This window comes from Kryptolebias marmoratus, linkage group LG20, assembly GCF_001649575.2.
Source record: "Kryptolebias marmoratus isolate JLee-2015 linkage group LG20, ASM164957v2, whole genome shotgun sequence".
In the NCBI taxonomy this organism is placed as follows: Eukaryota; Metazoa; Chordata; class Actinopteri; order Cyprinodontiformes; family Rivulidae; genus Kryptolebias; species Kryptolebias marmoratus.
The window spans coordinates 20,175,946-20,198,510 of NC_051449.1; the positions used below are offsets into that span (position 1 = coordinate 20,175,946).

At 39.8% G+C, this 22,565-nt stretch overlaps 2 protein-coding genes across 2 annotated transcripts; one reads left to right on the top strand and one right to left on the bottom strand.

Moving 5' to 3' along the window:
• Nucleotides 1–503: 503 nt before the first annotated feature.
• Nucleotides 504–2,284, top strand: tmem125b (transmembrane protein 125b). Its single transcript, XM_017420245.3, has 2 exons — nt 504–961; nt 1,043–2,284. The coding sequence occupies exon 2, from the start codon at nt 1,068–1,070 to the stop codon at nt 1,755–1,757; it is 690 nt and encodes a 229-aa protein (XP_017275734.1). The 5' UTR covers nt 504–961; nt 1,043–1,067; the 3' UTR covers nt 1,758–2,284.
• Nucleotides 2,285–3,613: 1,329 nt separating this feature from the next.
• On the bottom strand, nt 3,614–7,981 carry LOC108238269. Its single transcript, XM_017420235.3, has 3 exons — nt 7,844–7,981; nt 5,160–5,346; nt 3,614–5,007 (listed from the first exon to the last, which is right to left on the bottom strand). Exons 1-3 carry the CDS (start codon nt 7,964–7,966, stop codon nt 4,616–4,618), a joined length of 702 nt encoding a protein of 233 aa, XP_017275724.2. The 5' UTR covers nt 7,967–7,981; the 3' UTR covers nt 3,614–4,615.
• Nucleotides 7,982–22,565: the final 14,584 nt, after the last annotated feature.

The following is a 22,565-nucleotide window of genomic DNA, read 5'->3' on the forward strand; positions in this document are numbered from 1 at the left end:
TGATACCCTCATTTGGACAACCCAAACCAAAAAGTAGCTTGTTAACTGTTCACATTCTGAAAAAACATCCAATAAAGTTTTTACAGGCATGGGTCTCTGTTATTAAAGGGGGAAACATCTAGCTCGTTTTTGCTAAAAGTTTAATTTGGAGCCAAAGAATTTGCTTAGAGCCAACTAAATATTGTGTTTCCAGTCTAAGCAGGAGTAAATCCCAACAGAGAAATAATCCTGAGATGTATTTTTAGCGCTGCGTTAGCATCACAGAGCAGAAAACAGCCTTCTCTGGCAGATCAACGAGGCCAGCCCAGTGTGTGGATGATGCTATCCTCAGGATCACAGACATGCCATTATCAGGACACACTGACATCACCCGGCCCTCCACAGCACCAACGGAGCCCCCCTCAATGCCCCCCTCTCTTCCTCACACATCGCCGTTCGCCTTCAGCAACACAGTCATTGTGTTCATCGTTCAGCCTTTTGTTTGCGTTGGGGCAAAGTGGACAATGTCTCTGAGCACATCCAACACGGCCATTGTGACCTGCGTTTTTCCCACTTAACCAGATAAGATGGACATGCTGAGTGATGAGAGGAGGACGTGAGTGACGTTCTGCCCGACACTGGGGTGGGGAGTGAACAGAGGACAGAGGTTATTGATCTGTTAGACCAGTGTGGTCACTGAAAGCTTAGGGAAACCCATCTGAAGGGGTTAATGTTGCTGTTATTTCTCTCGAGGAGGATGCTTCTTCCATCAACAAACAGTTTCGTCCCCTAAACCAGCTGCCGTGGATGAATCCTGTAGGACTCCTGGATCACTAGAAGCTCTTTCTTCAAGCAGACATGTTTCTCTTCTTAAGAATGAAACAGAACCATGACCAACGGATCTTTTAAACCATTGTAACGCTTTGACCCAAACTGCTTGATGGGATGCAGAGGCATGGGCAGTATTTTTCTCCAACTCTGAGTAAGTCTACAAAACATTTTTCTTGGATGTGATTGATGTAAAGAGAACATTTTAAATCTGTTAACTGTCTGTACATTGAAGGTGTTGCCCTGGTTTCACCCTTGCCATGTCTGAGATGCAGACCTTCTATTACACCATCCAGCGGTCCCCCGGCCTCTACCCCACGCTCACACAGCAACGTCTCCTGGAAGACCAAGTGGAGTTCTGGTGGTTCAGAGAGCCAAGGCACTCCTTCTGTTACTGCGTCTCACTGGCCCTCATACTGGGGTTGGGCCTCGGTGGCGTGGGTCTACTGTCCACCACCACTACCAGCCTGTCTGGGGAATGGCGTCTCGGGGTGGGCACCACCCTCTGCCTCTTGGCCCTGGCTGTTTTGCTCAAGCAGCTCCTCAGCTCTGCCATCCAGGACATGAACTGCGTGCACAGCCGGCGTCGGATCGAGCAGTTGAGGAGCGGCGGGAGGGCCGACCCAGCACTGATTTTGGCCGTGGGGGTGGCGGTGACGCTGTGCGGGATGGTGCTGCTCTGTGTGGCCACGGTCGGCAGCCGGGCTCGTGACAGCAGAGAAACGCTGGTGTCTGGTATGGTGCTGCTGGCTGCCGGCGCAGGTATGACTCTGGCTGTAGTGGGCTACGGTGTGGGGGTGCACCTCAAGAGGAGAAGGGAACAGAGGAGGAGAAGGATGAGCAGAGCGAGGAGGCTGGGAAGTCGATCTGTTCGAGTGTTCAGTGTCTCAAGTGGACAGATGAGTCAGGCCAGGAGAGACACGTTTGCTAGCAGAACTAGTCTCATCTGAATGACAAAACACTTGTATGTCCTGTTGCTTTAGAGTCTGTCCATCTGTCGGATGGCAGAAGCTTTCTTTGATGTTAGTTCATTGCCTTCTGTGATTCCTGTTAAAAGTACAAAATGTCCCACCTACAGAAATAAGCTGGTTATCTCATGCTCGGCAGTGGACAACACAAACTGTCAGGGGACACACACCAATCTGCTTTTCCAGAAGAACGACCGAGAGCAGAGGTTAAATGGACTGCGATATGGAGCTAACAAATTCTGTACTTCAAGAGACCGAAAAACGTTTAGAAAAAACATGAGAAGTTGATGCACTCAAAAAATGTTTGATTTTTCGTGGGAAAAATTGTCAAATTTACCATCAAATCTCTTAAGAGAGATTCAGCTGAATGGCTTAAAATCTGTTAAGTGTGGAAAATTTGCCCAATTTTGCCTACCCGGACCTTGTCATGGTCAAAGTGTGTTTGGTGTGTGTGTGTGTGTGGCCATGTATTTGATACATTGTGGGGACAATTTTCCTACTATATACTACCTTGTGAGGACCAATTGCTCCTTGTGGGGACCAAAGCCTGGTCCCCACGAGGAGAAATTATGTTTTTGGGTTAGGGGTTAGGTTTAGGACTAAGGTGTGAATTGAGTTTAGGTTTGGTTTAGGGTTAGCTATGTACTGGTAATGCTTAGGATTAGGGTAAGGGTCAGGGTTAGGCTGTAGTTAGGGTGTAGAAATGAATGGAAGTCAATGGAAATTCCCTGCAAAGATAGAGAGACATAACACGGGTGTGTGTGTGTGTGTAGTCAAGTAGGTCTATCAGTACTGTCATTCATCCATCCATCCATTTTTTTACACACTTTTCCAGCAGAGCCACACACAGCTGGTGCCTATCTCCAGCGGTCACCGGACAGAGCACCAGTCCATCACAGGGACACACAGAGACAAACGAGCCAGACAACTATTTATCACACTCACACCTAGCGCCAATTTGGAATTACCAGTACTGTAATGTGTAGCTAAAATATGGAGTGGATTATTTGCTCAGTCTTTGTTTAGGTACAAAGTATAAAGAGGCGGCTTCCTTTGTTGGAGCTGGAAATGGTTAATGTACCTGATGTTTCATGATTATCAGTGGTTTTGTCATGGTAACCCAGAGAAAACTACTTAGAGCCAGAATGTCTTCCACTGTTACAAAAACATGTTCATCTGTAAAGATAATGTTTGTTTGTGTAATTTTGTGTCTTGTCTTTGCCTTAAAGATAACTGGAGAAATATAAGTTTTATGATGCTGCTCTCTCAGAGGGAAGTCCAGATTGCAAGACTGTTCGAGCTTTGTGAAACTGTGTCTCTGGTTGTTTAAATAAATTCTCTTTTGCTGTCAGTCCTTGAATCCTTTTACTTTGAATGTTATTGTTGAGTCTCAAGTGATGCTCCTCCTCTTGCATATCTGACATAGTATGTGGAGAGCTGTAAACAGATCTGTACCATGATCAGGGGTCGTCAAAATAAGGTGAGTGATAAAACTGCTATAAAAAATATGGAAATTAATTGAAAATGTGGTACAAAACAGCAGATGTTACCCTCTAAACTGCAAAACTGTAATCTATTTAACCTCTGCTCTGGGTTGTTGTTCAGAAAAACAAAGAGAAAAGCGAGTTTGGTTTGTCTCTCAATGATTTTGTTCCCTGCCTGTTGCCGAGCAGATAACAATTTTGCTGATATTAGGGTGTTTTTTATAATTTCACAAAATCACACAATGCATAAACTAACAAGAAAGAAAGCTTCTAAGATTGTGTGGTTCTCTGACACTGGTTAGATGTCACTATATGCTGTAAAAACAGAAATAAATATGAAAGAACAATTTCAGATTCTCATTTACCGCATCACTTGTTTTATTTCTAGTTTTATGTCATAAAAACATAACAGAAAATGATTCAAAAATTGTATAAGTGCATATTTTTCCCCCCTTTTTGGGCAGTCTGAAAAAAACTATGTTGTGTTTCAGCAAATCAGTCAAACATTACTGTGCTGGGTGACGTTTGTGAGTTCAGTGCTGCTGGTGCAAACACAAAGGCTGAGGAAGTACATCTGAATGAATAAACGAATAAATTGTTTGAATGGTTAAACTTGTTTACATTACACATTCTGTACAATCAGTCAAAATATGACAAATATTGTTCTTCTGAAGCCATATTATAATGAAGCAACCAATTTAAAATGTGAATAATTTACTCTTGATTAACACATGCAAAAAAAAAATTTCTTGGATGATTTTAAAGACCAACTTAAGCATTGGTAATGTTTTTTATGCATATGTTGTGCTTCACATACAAATTTACATAGACATTATATGATCATCTCTAAAAAGAAATGTTAAAAATGTTGTCTTTGAATTAAATAATTTCAAAGCAACAAACAGGAAAAACAATGAGCTTTTGACAATGGCAAACAATACAGGTCATTTTACAAAATTTGCAAGTTTAGACTTTCAAACTTCAAACCCTTTGTAATTAAAAAGACATTCTTAGTCTAATAACATCTTTATAGCTGTTTCTCGAAATGAAATCCACTTTTATTGAATCTATCTTCAACGTTTTGAACAAATCTTGAGCGCAGCAGGTTTTACATAAACCTAATTCTCAAACTTGACGTTTCAAATAATAAACTTATGAGTTGCAAACTGTATCATTAGAGGGCAGGGGGAAAAAAAATCTGACAAACTTCTTTAATGGCTTCACAGGAAACAGGTTTTTTTGTGACGTTTGTGCACCTGCTTGGCTGCCAAAGCCACAAAGCAAACCTCTCTCTGTTAGAGATTTTTGATTTCAGTTGTAAACCATCAGTTTGTGATCAAATCTCTCTTTATAAAATCAGCCTATGGTGAACTGAAGATCATCATCGCTGTCCTCCTCCTCCTGCCCCTCCTCCTCCTGGATTTCTCTCTCAGCACGGACTTTCTCACTGGTCTGGATGTAGTTGTCCTCAATGAAACCGTCGTCGTCATCGTCCAGGCCTCTGTGAGTCTGTCCCACTACAGCCAGTTGACCTGACATGTTGGGGAAGGACAAGTCATCTTGACCGTACTGGCTGACCCCGTCGGTCTCCTGCAGCAGGGAGTGTCTGTAGCTGGCCAGAAACCGATGGAAGAGGCGGAACTTGACCACCATCACGATGAGGAGTGAGAGGGTGAGGACTGTACCCAGTCCTGCTGCCAGATAGGACCACTGTATGGATGGCTGGCTCTCATCTGCACTGGCTGACTCTGTCAAACATCAAAAATATTTTTATTTAATGACTTTACAATGATTCATTATTGCTGTTTGGATATAGAGCATTAATGTCTTGAAACAGACTTGGTTTGTGAATAATTAGGAGCTGGTAAAATACATAACAAACTGATTTTTTGTGACTTACTTTCAAAGTTCAAAGTTTCATTACTCCTGTTTTCTTCTTCTGGCTCAATCAGAAGACGCCTCCGAGAGCCATGAAGTCCTTCAACATTCAGTATGGATGCAGAATGTGCATTTCTGACCAAAACTTTGCAGAGAAACACTGCCACAAAGATACTGCTACTCCACTTATCCATCGCTCTGTCCTCAGGCTGAATCGGAAGAAATAAAATCAGAAGGATGATCAGAGGTAAAATAAATACATAAATAAATAAAATGTTCATCAGGTAAACATGAGCACAAATAGTTGGATTGAAAGGACTGGAATTAACTTTTAAATGTGATTTGATTTGTGAAACAAAGTCTGAGCCAGACTGAAAGTGATGGTTCAGTCAAGCTAATGCCTTCCTTCTTATAGCTTTTAGGTAGGATTCTGCTTCTTTTAGCTTTAACAAATGTTTTAGCTTCTTCAGCAGATTTCAGCTCTCTCATTCACATTTTTTTTTACAGAAAATACAAATTCTCTAGTTATATTATACCATAAGTAGTTTTTACATCAGTTCTTGAGAGCAGTCTTTTTTAAACCTTTACATCGCCATCAAATTCTTCTGACACAGTTACTCCAGAATAAATATTGTATACCCGCCAGAAAGCTGCAGGTTGCACCTGAACTGCTACACCTAGCGGCTTCATCAACCTAATTTTTTTTAAAAAAGCATTTAAATGAACCACCATAAAATGAAATTATTGGTGACTTGCTTTTGACGAGGATGACGTCACAGCCAGCATGGAAAGCGGAATCATTAAAGTCAGTATCTGCTGTCACATGTGATGTTGTCAGCTGCTTAGAGCACACTTTAAAACTCATCCTTTAGTTGAAAGCTTCCCTGCTGACCGATCTTTAAATAAATACGACCCTGTGGGAGGAATGAATGCATCCTGATTGGGCTCAGGTTGTCTTTGGTGAGAGTCTTTTTATTCTACATTTTAGTATTTGCTAAATTTGAGTTTCATCTTTTCTGTCCACTAGAGGTCCTCCGTTACTTTCTTTGTCAACTCACCTGCTTCCATTGACCTCCTTCATTTCCTCATCTGTATTTCAGCCTTCAAGTTTTTGCTGCTCCTTGCTAAAAGGTATCAGTTCAGCTACTACACCCTGCAGTTAGATATAGCCTAATGTAGTTCATTATTGCTGGATTACTTGGATATTTCTTTTTTCATCGCCCTCTCCAGAAAGGTGAAAGGAGATGGAAATATTTTTGTGTGTGTGTCTGTTTGTTTGTCTGTCTTTGAGCAAAATATCTCATAAATCATTCAATGGATTTTAATGACACTTCCAAAGAGTAATCACTGGATGTCTGCAACTGATTACCTTTGAGAATCAACCCAACTCAAGATGCCTGACAAAACTAATGGACCTTAAACAACACAAAAACAGCCCTACTTCTGTCAGTTTTACAGAGACTGAGCTGAAATTTGATGTGATACAAGCTGAGAGTCGTCCCCACTCATAATCTGAGATTTTTGTTTAAAAGGTTGCTAATAAGTTATTAGCAACATTAGTTCTAAGTTGTTAGTAATAACTATCAACTTGACCTATTAGCAAAATATTGCATGAACCACTAGAGAGATTTAAGTGAAACTCTCAGAAAGTATTTATTGGAGGAACATCTACAACTGATTAACTTTTGTAGTCAACTCAATTCAAGATGGCCACCATAGCTAACTGAGCTTAGAAAAGACAGAAATATCTTTAACTTGCTGAAATTTTCAGATATTGAGGCAAAATTTGGTGTGCTAGTACCTGAGATACATTCCCAACACATTCTTTGAGCACTATCAGACCGTGCAAGATCTCACACTGTCAAACGGGATTTCATATAAAGTTATTTTCACGATTTACCCAAAATGGTTAAAATGCCATCAGTTGTCATCATAAAACCTTAGTTTAAAACTCTGGCAGGTGGTCGGTCATATGTGTTCCTTTAAGAAAAGCTTGGCCTTTAATTGATTCAACCATAAACTTCATCGCTGTTTGTCACCAAACTGCCTCCTGTGCAGGCGTGTTGATTTGGGGCCTTTTTTCCACTGAGCTTGTTGTAAATTTGACTTGAAACTTAGTTTCAAATTTCACTCTTTGTTCTTGGTCCTTTTCCCGCTCAAATATATTATCTGTTCATCATTTTCAACTGTTCAGTTGAAGTGAGAAACAAAATATCTAAAAAAAAAAAAAAGAAAGAAAGAAAACACTTTCTTTATAAATTGTGTAACTTAAAATTAAAATGGGAGCTGACCATTTTTTGGAGGCAAATATGAGTCTTGAATAAAGTAATTAGAAATATAAAAAGTAAGTTTAAAAAAATATGCAAACATTAAGGTGCTTTTGCCCATAAGTGTCACATGATGTTCAAGAACTGACCTGCTGGATGAGTGACACTCATAATTGCAGTTTTTACAAATTAACTTTCAAAATGGATCATAAAGGCTATCTGTCGTTACTCCAAGAGGTCAGACACATGTAACCACAGCTTTTCTTTCTAAAAATAATAATACTTATAAGGATTTATTTGGTGATCAACACACAGTTTCAGTGTCACATGACTCACACAATATGGCAGTATGATCGGAGCTATACCCATCGCAGGAAACCAACAAACAAACATTAAAACACACTAAATACAGAAACAAACAGACAAATAAAAGGCTGACCTGTACAGAAAAGGTTTGACAGTGAAGCTGGAGCCTTCGTCTCAACGAATAGTTTCTGTCTTCCTCTTCTGCTCCTTTGGAAATAATAAAAACTTGCTGGGCAAAGGTTGCAGGACAGAGCATAATACCGCCCTTCCTGCACTTTATTCTTGAGACAGAGACGTTAATCAGTAACTTCATCAGAGTTTATCATTTGTCTCGCGTCTGTAAGTCATACCTTAGTAATAAGTTTCAAACCTGGAGAGGAAGTGAACACGTTTTTGTGTCAGAATTTGAAATAAACCTAAAAAATATTAACGTAGACAATCAGCTGAGCAGAAGTATTAAAGAGTTTGTGAACAAACAACATTGAATTTATGACTTTATGATTCATCCCAGCTGTTGTATTTGTGCTCTCAGGCCAGCATGTGGCACTGTCGCCACATTAGACTTATGGGACAAAATCACTTCTCGGGGTCTACAGGCTGAGGGGACAAGAATGACACCAACATCTGATGGAAAACACAACGTGAAAATGCTCACACTTCTAACTGAGGCATACATTAAAACCAGATAAAACAACATATGGTTACTGCTGCTGATGAGTAAATGTGAGTCAGCCTTTTACTGCAGCTGTTTCTGCTCTGTCAGTTAGAAAAGTGAATCATTTTATGGCTGTTTTATGTTTTATGTGGGCAAAATCCTGACCCAAAGTGTTGTGAAGAACAGGCATCCACCATATAATGGTCAGTGGAGCGCCATCAGGCCTGACCGGACAGACAGCGGTCGTGGGACGTCTTCCATTCTCCAAGACACTACTTCCCATCAAATCACTGCCATCTATTAGAAAGATAAATACATTTTAAAGTGGGGCTGTGTGCAAAGGTTATGAACAATTATCTCACCTGTTTTACCTCTTTGAACAACCTCAGCTTGGAGTTTTTTTTTATTTTCAGTATTGCTTACAATGACAATAATTACAGCACACTGTGAGTACCATGAAAGAAAGAAAAAACAATAAACAAAAACAAATAAAAAAAAACACAAAATGTAATACATTGGTAAAATAGAGGAAAAAACAAAACATAAACTATATTTACAAAAGTGATAAGTTCTTTTCTGTTAATGAATTAAAAAGTAGCGTTTTATGATGTCGTTTTCCTCTGTAATCTATTTTCAAGTTGGGTTGTATGTAGTTCCACGACATCAATCTGTAAAATGTGGAATGGCACCTGTCATATTGAAAGTATGGAAACTAGTGCTGTTGACAGTAACAACTGTAGTGAAAATAAAAACTAAAAATAGTGAATAACAAAAAACAACAGGACAGTGAACATGATATAATTTGATAATGATAGTAACCGTAGAGAACCCCCAAAGAAACCACGAAGCACCCAGACACGCAAAGTCCAACCCCCTGTGACCCCCGCCCAAACTCTTAATGATGTCATTGAACGACACCGTCTCTAACTCTGTCCACAACTCACCAAGTACAGTTTAAGTTTGAAAAGACTGACAAACTAACAATTAGTCCATTTCATAACAGTTCGTGTGAATCCTAAATTATCAGTTTTAACAAAACACAATTTTTGCATTCCATGTTTTTGATATGGAATTTTATGGTTATTTGCAAGCACGAATAGTAGCAGCAGCAGCTGGCTATAGCTCGTCTGGTGCAACCTAATAATACTTCTGTCAAAAATCGATGCAACATTTTTAAGATCCCAGATTTGTTAAGACGACGACAGTCTCCTTTTGGTCTTGGCTGCTGTTAAACTAGACATTAGCTCATCAGTCTGGTCAGAATTAAATTCTATTTCTCCAAACTGAGCTAATTTAAGAAGCTGTCTACAACAGGTGAGATATTAATACATCATATTCTTTTCACAGAAGCCCACTTCAAAGGTCCTGAACATTTGCTTTAATTGTGCTCATAATGACATCTCTGCACCAGTGGGAGGAAATAAAGTGTCTTACTTGTGGCTTTAAATATCTCATGACTTTTGGCACTTGACCCAGACATTAGTCATTAAAACTCAGGGCTTATTATAGTATGAATAGTTTTAATCATTGAGTGCAGCTTAGAGACATCCTTCACCAGGGAAAGCAAAGAATTCCTGGAACAGGGGAGCTGTGAGCCTTTTTACCTCTCTAAAATTACCAGGTTCTTTTTTATGCGCACATAATGAATGTATTTAGCATTTTAAAATAATAGCACATCACATCTTTCAATCAACCCAAAACATTGGAGAGACATTTCTAGGCTAAAAAAAACTCCAACAACTTCAAAGTGACACACAGAAAGTGGGCTATAATCTCTTTAATTAGGGCTGGTTTCTCTCTTCACATCAGTGTGAACGCCTTTTATCTCACATGAAATGACACTTGATGGATTTTTTTTTCTGTCTCTCAATTAGTTCCAAGCAACATTTTCCACTTTCATGTTGGGATTATTTGATCTTGACTTGGATGGAAAAGGTTATTATATTTTAATGTTTACTTTTTAACATTGTGAAACCCTCCTGACTGCAAAAAATTTCCCAGAGATTCTCAGTTAGACAGAGGACTGAGGTCTGGGCTTTGACTGGACATTTGTTTCTTCTTAAACCAGTGAAGTGTCGTTTCAGGTAACTGTCCTGCTGGAAGGTGGACCTCCGTCCCGCCCTTTCAAATCTCTGAAAGACTCAAACAGGTTTCCCTCGAGAATATCTTTATCTCTATATTTTGCTTCATCCATCTTCCCTTCCAATCTTACCAGTTTCCCAGTTCCTGTTTAAGAAAAATATCCCCACAGCATGATGCTTCCAGCACCATGCTTCACTGTGGGATGATGTCCTCAGCATGATGAAATGCAGTGGCTTTAAAAAGTATTCAACCCCTTGGATGATTTCTGTTTTTATTGCTGTCATAAATCAGTCATGATCACAATAAAATGGTCTTCTCTACAAAAAAAAATATATAAAAAATAAACTTCAGCGTCAAAGTAAAACTAAAACTAAATTTCTACAGAGTAAGACCAAATAAACTAAAATACTTAATGTAAAATAGGTAGTTGCATAAATATTAACCTTCTTTAAAAAGACTGTCCTAATTCAACTCAGAGAAAAGATTATTGAAAATTACAAGTCAGGGGGTGAATACTTTTGCAAGGTACTGTAGGTTTGTGTCAGACATAGTGTTAGTCTTCATGGTTATTAAGTGCCATCTGACCACAGCACCTTCTCCCACATGTTTGGGGAATCTCCAATATGAATTTTAGCCAGATCCAAACAGTCTGCTTTATTTTTGTCTTAAAGAAATATCTTTTCCCTGGCCACTCTTCCACGAGCAAAGTTACAGTCTAAAGAAGTCTGTCTTCAATATTGGCTGCACATTGATCAAGTTTGAAGTGGTTTTGGAGAAAGGATGCTGAACAAACTGCTGTCTGCCGCAGCAGCCACTACAGAGAATCGGTCCTGCCGTTTCACTGTTTAACAAAACCTGTCACCTCTGATTGTAAAACAGGCCGCCACTGATTTTTGAACAGTTGAGATCAGATTTTCACATTTCAGGTGTTTTTTTTTGCACCGTTTGAATCATATTTTGAACAGTTTTAATCTTTTTTGTGCAGCTGTCAATCGTGTGTTACACTGTGTTTTGATTGACATCATTTCAATCCGTTGTTGGAAGTTTATTGCTGGATATTGTATTTTTTGTTTGTTGCTGCAATGAAGAAATGTACCAGGCTGTGATTAGCATCTATCTATCTATCTATCTATCTATCTATCTATCTATCTATCTATCTATCTATCTATCTATCTATCTATCTATCTATCTATCTATCTATCTATCTATCTATCTATCTATCTATCTATCTATCTATCTATCTATCTATCTATCTATCTATCTATCTATCTATGTGCACTTTATAGTGGTTGTATAAACAGATACTCCTATCCCTGCAGAACAGTCGCCCAGCTCCATCAGGGCTTGCCAGGCATGCCATTTTTTGGCTCCTTGGTTGCTTCTATGATTCATTCCTTCTCTGCCCAGTTATGCTGGACAACCCTTTTTTAGCAGGTTTCTTGTGGTGGCACAGTGTTTCCATTTTCTGACAGTCAATTTAATGGTGCTCTGTGGAGCAAAATGTTATTTGGAATCAATTTTAAACTAAATCAAGCTGTATTTTATGTAATATGTTGTACTGAGTATCTGAAAAACACAATTAAGTATGTGGTACTAATTCAGATAAGAGAGCACACATGCTGCCTGCTGGCATGAAAGGTAAGCAAGCATATAATTGCCCTTGTGTTTGTGAGTGTGTGCTTGTATGAACCCCTGAATAGAACCAGTTCAAGATGGCTGCCACAGCTAATCAACCTAAAACTAAAATGACTGTAACTCAGTCATTTTAATGATATTACGCTAAGTCTTGGTGTGGTAGTAGCTGGGTTTAGGTTTTTGTGTTCATGTTCACCTGTGCCTGTCACTTTCCACTCCTCCCCAGTCACGCTTCTTGTCTTTCTGCCACACCCATCCACACCTGCCTCCAGTTCGACTAATTGCTTCACCTGTGCCCACTTGCCTCATCACCCTCAGTGTTTAAAAACCCGGTCATCACTTCTACACTCTGCTGGTTCATTGTTCTCATGCCTGTCTCGTTTGCTCCTGTCTTGCCTCCCATTGTGTCATTTCCGGATTTTGTTATATTCAGTTTTTTTATAGCCATTTTAATTTTGTTAAGCTGATTAGCTGTGGCAGTCATCTTGAATAGGCTCTGTTCAGGGGTTTATGAGACACTTTACTTTAGAGTTATATTATGGAGGCTGGCTTTAGATGTGATCATACAACTAAAAATGTCCGAAGGTGAAACATGAAGCTACAAATCAACATTTATTGCAAAATAATAGGCGCTGTAGCTCCTAAAGTAGACAAAACAACTTTTTATCAGATTGATTTTTTTTCTTTTTATAATTATTCTTGCTGTGAAATTCTGCAGCTTTGATTTCTGTTTATATCCTAATCATTTGTGTATGTACCCTTCATCTTTGAATTTCTGTTTTCTTAACTTCCTCAGACAACAGAGAAATGTGCAAGTATAATGACAAAATTACACCAGCTCAATGTAAAATTGTCTTTAAGAAAGGGTGGGGGGAAGGAGTCAAATCCTTTGCTGTCTATCCTGCTGTGAATCTACTGCTAGGCCAAAGCAAAACATGCGGAGTGTGAAAAAAACACTAATTTGACTAAAAAGTCATTTACTTGAAAGCTGTAACATTATTCTAAGAAAAATTATCACCTCTTCATGAGTGTTTCACCACTTTTAGACTCTTGACGTGAATAGATCCAAATATGGACCAAACAGGATTATACAGTGGGCTCCATCTTCAGCCTTTATGAGAAGCTGCTAAAACGTATGGATCCCACGCTGCTTCATCTCACTGCTAATTCTTACCCTCTTTTCTATGTTATTTATTAACATAAGTGTTTTTATTCAGGCAGCTGCTAATGGAGGCTCTTTAAGCAAGGCTGCTGAATTTTGCTTTACTTATGTTTTGCAATAAATGTGCCAATTTGTGAGCAGCTAATGGATGAAATAGAAAAAAAAGATTAGTTTTAACCACTCCAAACATCCCCTCAGGTCAAAGCTAGAAAACATGAATGCAGCATTATTCATGTTTTGGATTTGTTTCGAACTATTGATGATCATTGACCCATATTAATTATTTTTTTGAACACATGAGAATCAGCTTTACTGTCCGTGTTCATTTCTTGTCATGTTTTTTTAATTTTTTTTATTGATATATTTCAATGAATCCAACTTAACCCCGAAATGAGAAATGGTTTAAATGTTTTGTTTAAAAGTAAAAATAAAAAACATGTAATTTTATTATTTACAATACCTGGCTTGTATTTCATTATAAATAGAGTAAATTAAAGATATTTCATGTTTTGTCCGATTAGTTTGATTTTGTTTGTTAAAATACACCCACCTCTCCAACGGGAGTCTGAAACTCTTTTCAATTCAGCTGAGGAGCAATTTAGAGCCCTTTATAAAGATAATCTTTAATTATTTTTTCAAGAGAGCAAAAATGGGTCTTTGTTTCTAAGTACCTGAAAAAAAAATCCCTGTAATGTGATAAAAAGCTATCCCTCAAAACTGTTGTAAATGTGTTTTTTTTTAAATATTTATTTATTTATTTTTGGGTGGGGGGAAGGGTTGGAGGCTAAAGGAGCACCTCGAACTGTGATCTTTCAGCTTTCACTGCCTCAAGAACTGTAATTCAATAATAACTAATAAAAACAAATGAGCAAACAATGACTTTGGCAAACTTCTGTCAAACACCATAACCCTAAAGCCAGCAGCTCACTGGGCTGCAGCTGTGAGAACAGTGTTTATGAGGAAGTCTCTAAAATGTCTCGGGGCTTCTCAATTTCCTTACATGAGTCCCAAAGGCTCGAGAGTTTGTTGCTTAAATTTTGAACATGCTCAAAAAACTTTGTGTCTCCAACAATCACAGCCCAGTGAGGTACTGGCTTGAATCACATTCACAGCTGGCATTTAAAACTTGACTGAACAAAAAGGAAGCCTTACTCTGAGGGCTCAGTGATGTTTCTGGTCTCTGAGACATCGTGGATAGATCAGTCTTCCAGATCATTCAGGAAGAAATTTGAACAACGGACCGGACCACAGACAAAAAGACTCTTTCCGATTGATATCAGGGACTAAATCCAGTCCCTGTAATGAAACTAGAGTGTGTTAGAGTTCTTAATCAGACAAAATCTCATAAAGTTTTACTTCAGAGCAGGGGTGTCAAACTCCAGGCCTCGAGGCTCCGCTGTCCTGGAAGTTTTAGGTTTCTCTGCTCCAACACACCTGATTCAAATAGTTTAATTATCTCCTCACCAAAACAACAAGTTCTCCAGGAGCATGGCAACAAGTCATCCATTTACACCAGGTGTTTTAAAGCAAGAACACATCTAAAACATGCAGGAGAGCAGCCCTCGAGGAATGGAGTTTGACACCTGTGCTCTAGAGGATTAGATTTTTTTTCTTATTCAAGCTCCCTCCTAAGGAAAAGATTTTCTTTGGAAGACGTCAAGGTGTGTTTCACACATCAGCTTACTACAGTGAATGAAACACAGCCAAGCGATCATCCAGCTAATGGGAAAAGGTAGAGAAAGACTTTACTTTGCAGTAGCTGGACCTTACCAACTGCAGTAGAAAGATTGTTCAACCAGGCTCAGATGCTAAAAAATACCCCATATTTTATGGCATCTGCTGGTGTTGGAGGAGATCTTGTCTGAAGTCAAACCAACGTTCTCTAGAGAAGAATCTGATGTTTTTTTTCTGATCTGGGACAGCCGCTCAGTCTCAGAGGGGCACAGCTGTACTGCTGGACCAACAAACTCTAATTTCTCTTCAACAACCTACAGAACATCTGTTTTCTCTCGAACAACCTGGAGAACAACTTCAGAGTTTTTTTTCGTAAGAGAGGAATGACTTAATCAAAACTCAGTAAACCTGGAGTGTTTTTTATAGAAATATTTTCTTTTGCCTATTATTTTTTTCTCCATTTCCACACTGGAATTTGATGCCATTTTCCTGTTTGATGACATGCTGGCTCACTTCTTGTACTGTCAATCAGCTCATTGGTGTAACACAGGACAGAATTAAAAACCACAAAAGATTGTGACTCTGATGTAGACCAACTTTGGTCATACTTCTATTTTTTTTGCTGGGTAACATATTGCCATTTAAAACACTTTTTTCACAAACTAAAAAGTGATTTTTTTTTTTTTTTTGTCTGCCACTTGCTTTTTATAGGCATAAACTCTTCTTTTTGAATTGAAAGCATCTCATCTACAACTCAAAACTCCATATACTTGACACATCAAAAGAGTGCCAATACAAGGACAAGCACATGCTTTCAAATCCCTCAGACTCTTTATTGTTTTCTATCCTCAATACCAGAATATCTTTTCAACGTTACCAGGAACAAGATTACATCAAGGTAAAAGATTTATTGTGTCAGTGTCTTTTGGATTGTGGTGCAGGATGCCTGAATAGCTGAAGTAGATGTGTATTACTGATTAATCTAACTCTTCCGCAGGCTCTCAGCTTTACATGATAAAGATGAGCCAAACAGAGCTTCATTGTCAGAGTGGCTCAGCTGGATGAGTTTCCCATGACTCAGTGTCGGAGTAGATCATCCGACTGCTTCATTAAAAAAAATAAATTATAAAACTTATAAAACGTTTGGATAGACTAAAAAAACGGAGGAAATTTTCAATGATGCCAACCCTTCTAAAAGAATGTCTGATGTGAAACACGTTTCATACGTGAAAACCTGTAATTTCAACGTGTGAAGTTCATGTGATTTTTCTAAAAGGGAATGCAGCTGAAATGCCGAGTAATTATTACATATGACAAGTTTCTTTAAAGCCCAACAGTGATTTGAGACTTACTTTACTAATAATCTAAGCTGACAAAATGCTAACATTTTGATGTATAAACTGTATAAGAAGTGTAAAGAGAACAAAGACCCAAAGAAACGTTAAAGAAATAGTTTCATGATTTTTGAAGTAATTTTTTGACAAATAGTTATCAATAGTTAGTATCTTATTAGCCATGACATCAGTCATAAAGCTTGGAGTATGGAAAAAGAGGCAGAAGTCTTCATCCAGGCTAGGCTAATGGCTACCTAAGCAAAGGCCCTGCTGCCAGTGGCTCATTAGGGTCACCATGGTAACCACACACCTGTGTCTGTCATTCCCTGACAGCCCTTTTAATAGGACAGGATGAAATAAATCTCCATTAAAACAGTAAGGCTCAGACAAACAGCTACTGTGTAAAAAAGTAGCTCATATTAAAAAAAAAACAATTCTAAACTCGTATAAAACAGGATCCAGGAGTACAGACTATAACACTGGGACTCGATGACTCAATGTCAAAGCATTTTAATCACCAAAATAAAAAGCTGGCGGGGCAGCACATGGATACAAAAGAAACCAAACAACATGGAGCATGTAAGGAATAGGCAACACAAACAAACAGTATGACACACTGATGAGTAAATGAGAACCGGGAGTGTAAGCACTGGGAGGTATGAGAAACAAGTGACTGCAGCTGCTCTGATTAGTAACAAGGAGCAGGTGAGCAGGGCCGCGTGCATATCTGAGGGGGCATCATGCGTACACATCGTGCTCCAGCACATTTTCTTCTTGTTGTTGATAAGTGTTTTCTTCATGGGATTGAGGGGCATCATGCAGCATTAACTGAATGAAACTTTTGGAAGTTCAGTGGCAGTGCTGTGTGTTGAAATCCTACGCTACACTACGCTGTCGTGTGCAGTTTGATTGGCCAAGTCACTGAGAAAATGGATGCAGAGACACACATGAAGCTCTTTATGAGCTGCTGAAAGCTGTGGGAGCAGAAAGTAAGTAAAAGCTTTGAAAAAAAAAAGCTGTGATTATCCTCAAAACAGCATGCAGAACTAGAGGCTGGGTGGGGGTTTATGTAGGGGGCGGGAACACACAGGTCATGATGCTCCATCTCTCTGCATGACTGAGAACCACTCTGACAGGCTCACACTGGCTGAAGAACAAATAGATGCTATATCTACATTTGTTTTTTGTTGTTAATTATTTATTAAGTGTCTTACAACATGAATCACTACAACAAATTTAACAGAGTTTCACTGCTTACTCAAAGTTTTACTGTTTCAAGTAAAACTAGACACATTGGGGTCCGTGATGGAATTTGACGTTTTTGGGCAATTTTATGTTTTTCTTTTATATTTCACCCTGAAAATGGTTTAACCTGCCATGTTTGGAGTCAATTTTTCAGCACAACTTCGCAAGTGTGATATTCCAATTATTTTCTACTTTTGACCTACTGTGTTAATACAATAGACCTAAAAATCACACAAAAAACATAAAATCTGAGTTTAATTTTTTTAGTTTCTTTTACTGTAAAAACCTCAAACATACTTAATTAAATGTTTTTGCAACTTAGAATCCAAATATAAACAGTAATATTCATAAAGATATGAACTAATTTAGCAAACAAAAAAGTTACAAACACTATTTCCATTAAAATGCATAAATATTTTTAGGAGTTTTTTTGGACAAAACAAGTGCCATAAATTCTTTGTGCCACTCATATAAACAGTTTCTGACCAAAACAAGGCTGAGGGGCACATCACATTCTTAGTTTTGTTCATTTTCTATGATCCTGCTCATGCAGGATCACTCAGGTAAATGATCCATAATATGGATCTGAATCTGTCTCTGTCGTTATTTTGGCTGTAACAAGAACAGACAAAAAAAAAAATAATTGATCACCTAGTTCATCAACAAAGTCCTCCGTGTCTCAAATTCTGTTTTTTTTTTCTTGTTGTTTTTTTTATCTCCATCTCTGCCTCTGAGTTTCTCCTTCTGTCTGAGAGGTTCTGACTGCAGCTCCCTCATCTCTGGGTCTGAGCCTCCAAACAGAAGATGGAGCTCTATGTTCAAAAATCATCTCATTAGTTTGACTCAAACACACTAAAACTGACTGAACTTCACACTAAACACACCACACTACACCCTAACTATAAAATCCAAACATGATAAGTATCTCAAATCTTATTACTCATTCCTGTGCTTGCTAATTTGTTATTGCCGCAGAACCCTCAACTTTTGCGCAGTCATTTTTCTTCCTGTAGATTTTTTGTCGCTCTGGGGGGAGGGGTTTCATTCGGCAGGGTTGGGGGGTGAGATCGGATGGAGGATGGGGGTGTTTTCTCCCGGTGAGTCTCCGTCTTCGCTGCTGCTTCTCAATCTCATGCGCTTCAAATAAGACAATGATTTTCATAAAAGAAATGTGTCATGAAATATTTTTTTCTTAACCCAATCAACACAATTTAAAAATTGTTGTAAAGCTTGAAGACTGTAGTATTGACACAAATTGAAACAGAGTCTCAGAGAGTGCGCATCTTTCCCACTAGAGCGGTGCCTAGGCTCTTTTGCATACTGAACGGTGATTGGCCGTTTACTGGGGGGAGGAGCTCTGCTAACTGGAGACAGCCTCACATACAGCCGGCACACAGCACGGAGCTGCAAATTTGATTTGAGGGGGCAATGCCCCCTTCTTGCCCCTGCATATAGCCGGCCTTGCAGGTGAGTGATGAAGAGCAGGACTGACTGAGGAAATGAGAAAGACACAGGGGGAAAACGCGGAAAGCAACATGGAAGTAAAATATATATATAAATATTACAAGGAACAGTGTCACAAAAACAAAAATCTACAAAATAATACCCAAAGAATCCAAGGATCATGACAGTAACCCCCCTCTAAGGGACAGCTCCTGACATCCCCAAAAATGTCAATTTAGAGTCAAGTGGTTGGGGGGGGCAAAACAACAGAGTCCATAAAACAAAGAAACATCCGGGCACCAAGGCCCAGGGCTAAAAAAGTCTTGCAAAATAAGTTCTGGCAGAGACAGCTCAGGGCAAGTCCAGAGTTCAGACGGACAGCCCTGTGACAGCCCCCAGGGGAGGGTAGCACAACTCAGAACAAAGGCCAAAGAGGACAGACACAGACCCCAAGGGTCAGTAGCACAACACAAAACAGAGGCTGAAGTGGACAGAGGCCAATCCCTAGTAAAAAGAGATGGGCCCCAGTGGATAGTAATACAACACATAACAAGGTCATAGTGGACAGAGATTGCCCTCGGGGGGAAGTAACACAATGTAGGGATCTGGAGTTTTTAGCCCCGCCTTGGGGCGGCTCCTCCAGACCTTCTGTTCACAGGTGATCCAGATTCCAGTTAATGAAGACTGCCAGTACTTAAGCCTCCAACTGAGACCAGACCTTCGCTGGAGCATCGAACCTCCTGGGTTAGATTCTCAGCCACAGTCTCTAACCTAAAGTGATTATTTATTGACTACGTTCTTTGTGTACCTTGACTTCAGGTTCTTCGCCACGCTTCGGGACTACGATTATCACGGATACTTACCTGGGACCTCTGGACACTCACCTGGACAGGATTACTTGCTTGTCGACCTCTGGATCACCTAACACCTTCGTCATCCCCTCCACGCCACTGGACACCTCCTGGATCTGTAAGGACAAAAGAACATTAACTAGCCATCTCGCAGTGCTCGGCTGATATTAGGATTGGTACCCAAGACTCACCCTGTTCCTCTTATCTTGCAGATCATTCCACGAACATCGCACTGTATATATCCCTAATAGACACCTGTAAATAAATTACACTTACCTTCAGCTGTTGTCTCTGTGTCTGGTTTTGGTCTCGCTCTCTGGACAATATTACCCCTGCGTTCATGTCAGAATGCTCCAGCCATAAACAATTGTCCTGAGCGACTCCAGATCCAGAACTGAGTAAGGACTTGTGTTGAAATAAGTATTGAGAACCTACCTTCGCGTCTAATTGCTTTTAGTAATTATCTGGATAAGTTTTATGTGGGTTCGGAGAATCGCGTTCAAGATGGCGGACACCTCTCCCCGAACCGAAGGCTCTGAAGCAGCTTTCTTGCTGGCCCGACATGAATCTATGATAAATGCACTTTGTGAAAGACAACAGTCTGAAACCGGTCGTTTAGATCAACTAACTATTCTCACTCAGGATATCCACCAAGTGTCAGTAACGCAACACAATGCCACAATAGACAAACACAAATTGAAGATTTTCTCAATTATTTCACCAAAAAAACATTTTTGTAAATCTGGAATTTTTTTCAGTTTTTGGCAAATTTTGTCTACACTGTAGAATGTACTACTATCAAATTTAGCACACTATTCCTGATCAAGTTTGATCAATTTCTGCATGGGTTTTTCTGCAGGAGGAATAGCAAAGCAAAAATTGTGATGAAAACAGAAGAATAACGGGTGTGTCAGTGCTTATACATTGGCATCATTACCTAAAGTGCTGCTGTTTTGAGGATTTATTTGAATTATCGGTGTTCACATTGAACTTCTGTTATGGATTTCAAACATCTGAACCAGATTGCATTAAAATATTTTTTTCCGAAGTTAGTAATATAAGATGTAATTTGTTAGTTGTTTTTTATCCAATCATCCATCAATTCATCTTTTAGCACTAATCAGCGATCGGATCACAGGGGCAATAAGTCCAGGGGGGAAATCCAGACATCCCGCAGCGACACTCTCCAGTTCCTCCTGGGATATCCCGAGGCATTCCCAGGCCATAGCATGGATGGTCATGGCATAAAAACACCAACAGAACCACATCATGTGCAAAAAGCAGAGACAAGACTCTTGTCTTCTCTTCACGACTGCACCTTGAGATCTTGTCCATGAACATCACAAACAAGATCGGAGACATGCCACAGCTCTGGTGGAGTCCAACCTGCCCTGAGAATGAGCTCGACTTTGTGCTGAAGATGTGGACACAGCTCTTGCTTTGGTTATACAGTGACCAGATAGCTCTTAAAAGTGGCCTCCAGCATGCCATACTTTTGCAGCACACCCACAGAATGTTTCGAGAACACAGCCATAATCCTTCTTCAGATCCATAAAACACACGTAGACTGGAAAACCAGTTAGTTGACCACTGCTCTTCTCTTTATTGAAGTTTTCAAGACATTGGTCCGCAGGTCTGACAATTACAAAATTGATCCTCGACCTTTGGCCTAAGGTGGCCTGGTACATTTATGAACCAGCTCATGTTCAAACATGATGTTTGTTATGGACAGCCCATGCCAAACACAGCCGTCCAATAATAGGGTTCAAATCAGGGAGGCCATTCCTCCCAATCACCCCCTTCCAGGTAACTCCGTCATTGCACACATGGGCATTAAAGTTACCCAAGAGAACAACAGAATCCCAAGATGGCACATCTTCCAGGACTCCATCCAGAGACACCAAGAAGGTCAGGTAATACGAACTGCTGTTTGGAGCACAAACAACAGTCAGAACCTTTTCTCCTGCAGCTCCGAGTGAGAGGTGACCCTCTTGTTCATCGGTGAGAACTCCAACACAGAGGTGCTGAGATGGGGTCTTGTGAGTATCTCCACACCTGCACCTCTCTCCCTGGGCAACTCCAGAGCAGAAAAGAGGTGAACCCCATTCTAAAAGCTTGGTTCCAGAGCCCAAGCTGTGTGTAGACATAAGCCCAACTATATCTAGTTGGTATCACTAAATCTCACAGGTGGTGGGCTCACATGGAGTTGGCCTCTTGTCTCTCTTTTGGGCTAAGCCTGGCTGAGCCCCGGGAGTCAAAGTTTGGCCACCAGCTGCTTGCTGGCAAACCCCCCTGCCCCCCAGGCCTGGCTCCAGAGGGGTGTCGTGGTTTCCTTATTGCGGGTGAGGTATCCTGACACACTGACTGTTTATTCATTGAGGTTTCATATTTGCTTTTAGTATAATCTTTCCCCTGAGGCCAATTTGCTGTGGGAGACCCAACCAGGCTGATGCTCCAGACAACATAGTCCCCAGTATCACAGGGTACTCATATCCCTCCACCATGTTAAGGTGGAGATTCTGCAGAGGGGCTGTTGTTTTTCCACAGCATAAAATCTAAATAATGTGAAATGGCAGCACCAGCGCATAAACATTCTGTTTTTGAATCAAAATTTATTGCTGTTCTTTCTAAAACTGCATGAATAAATCACAGAGCACACCCATGGATTGCATCTAAAAATATTGTTATCAAACATATATGAACAGCAGATGACAACAAAGCAAACTCTCCCCTTTTTTTCCACTTTTTGAAATGTAAAGGACTGTCAGGTGAGG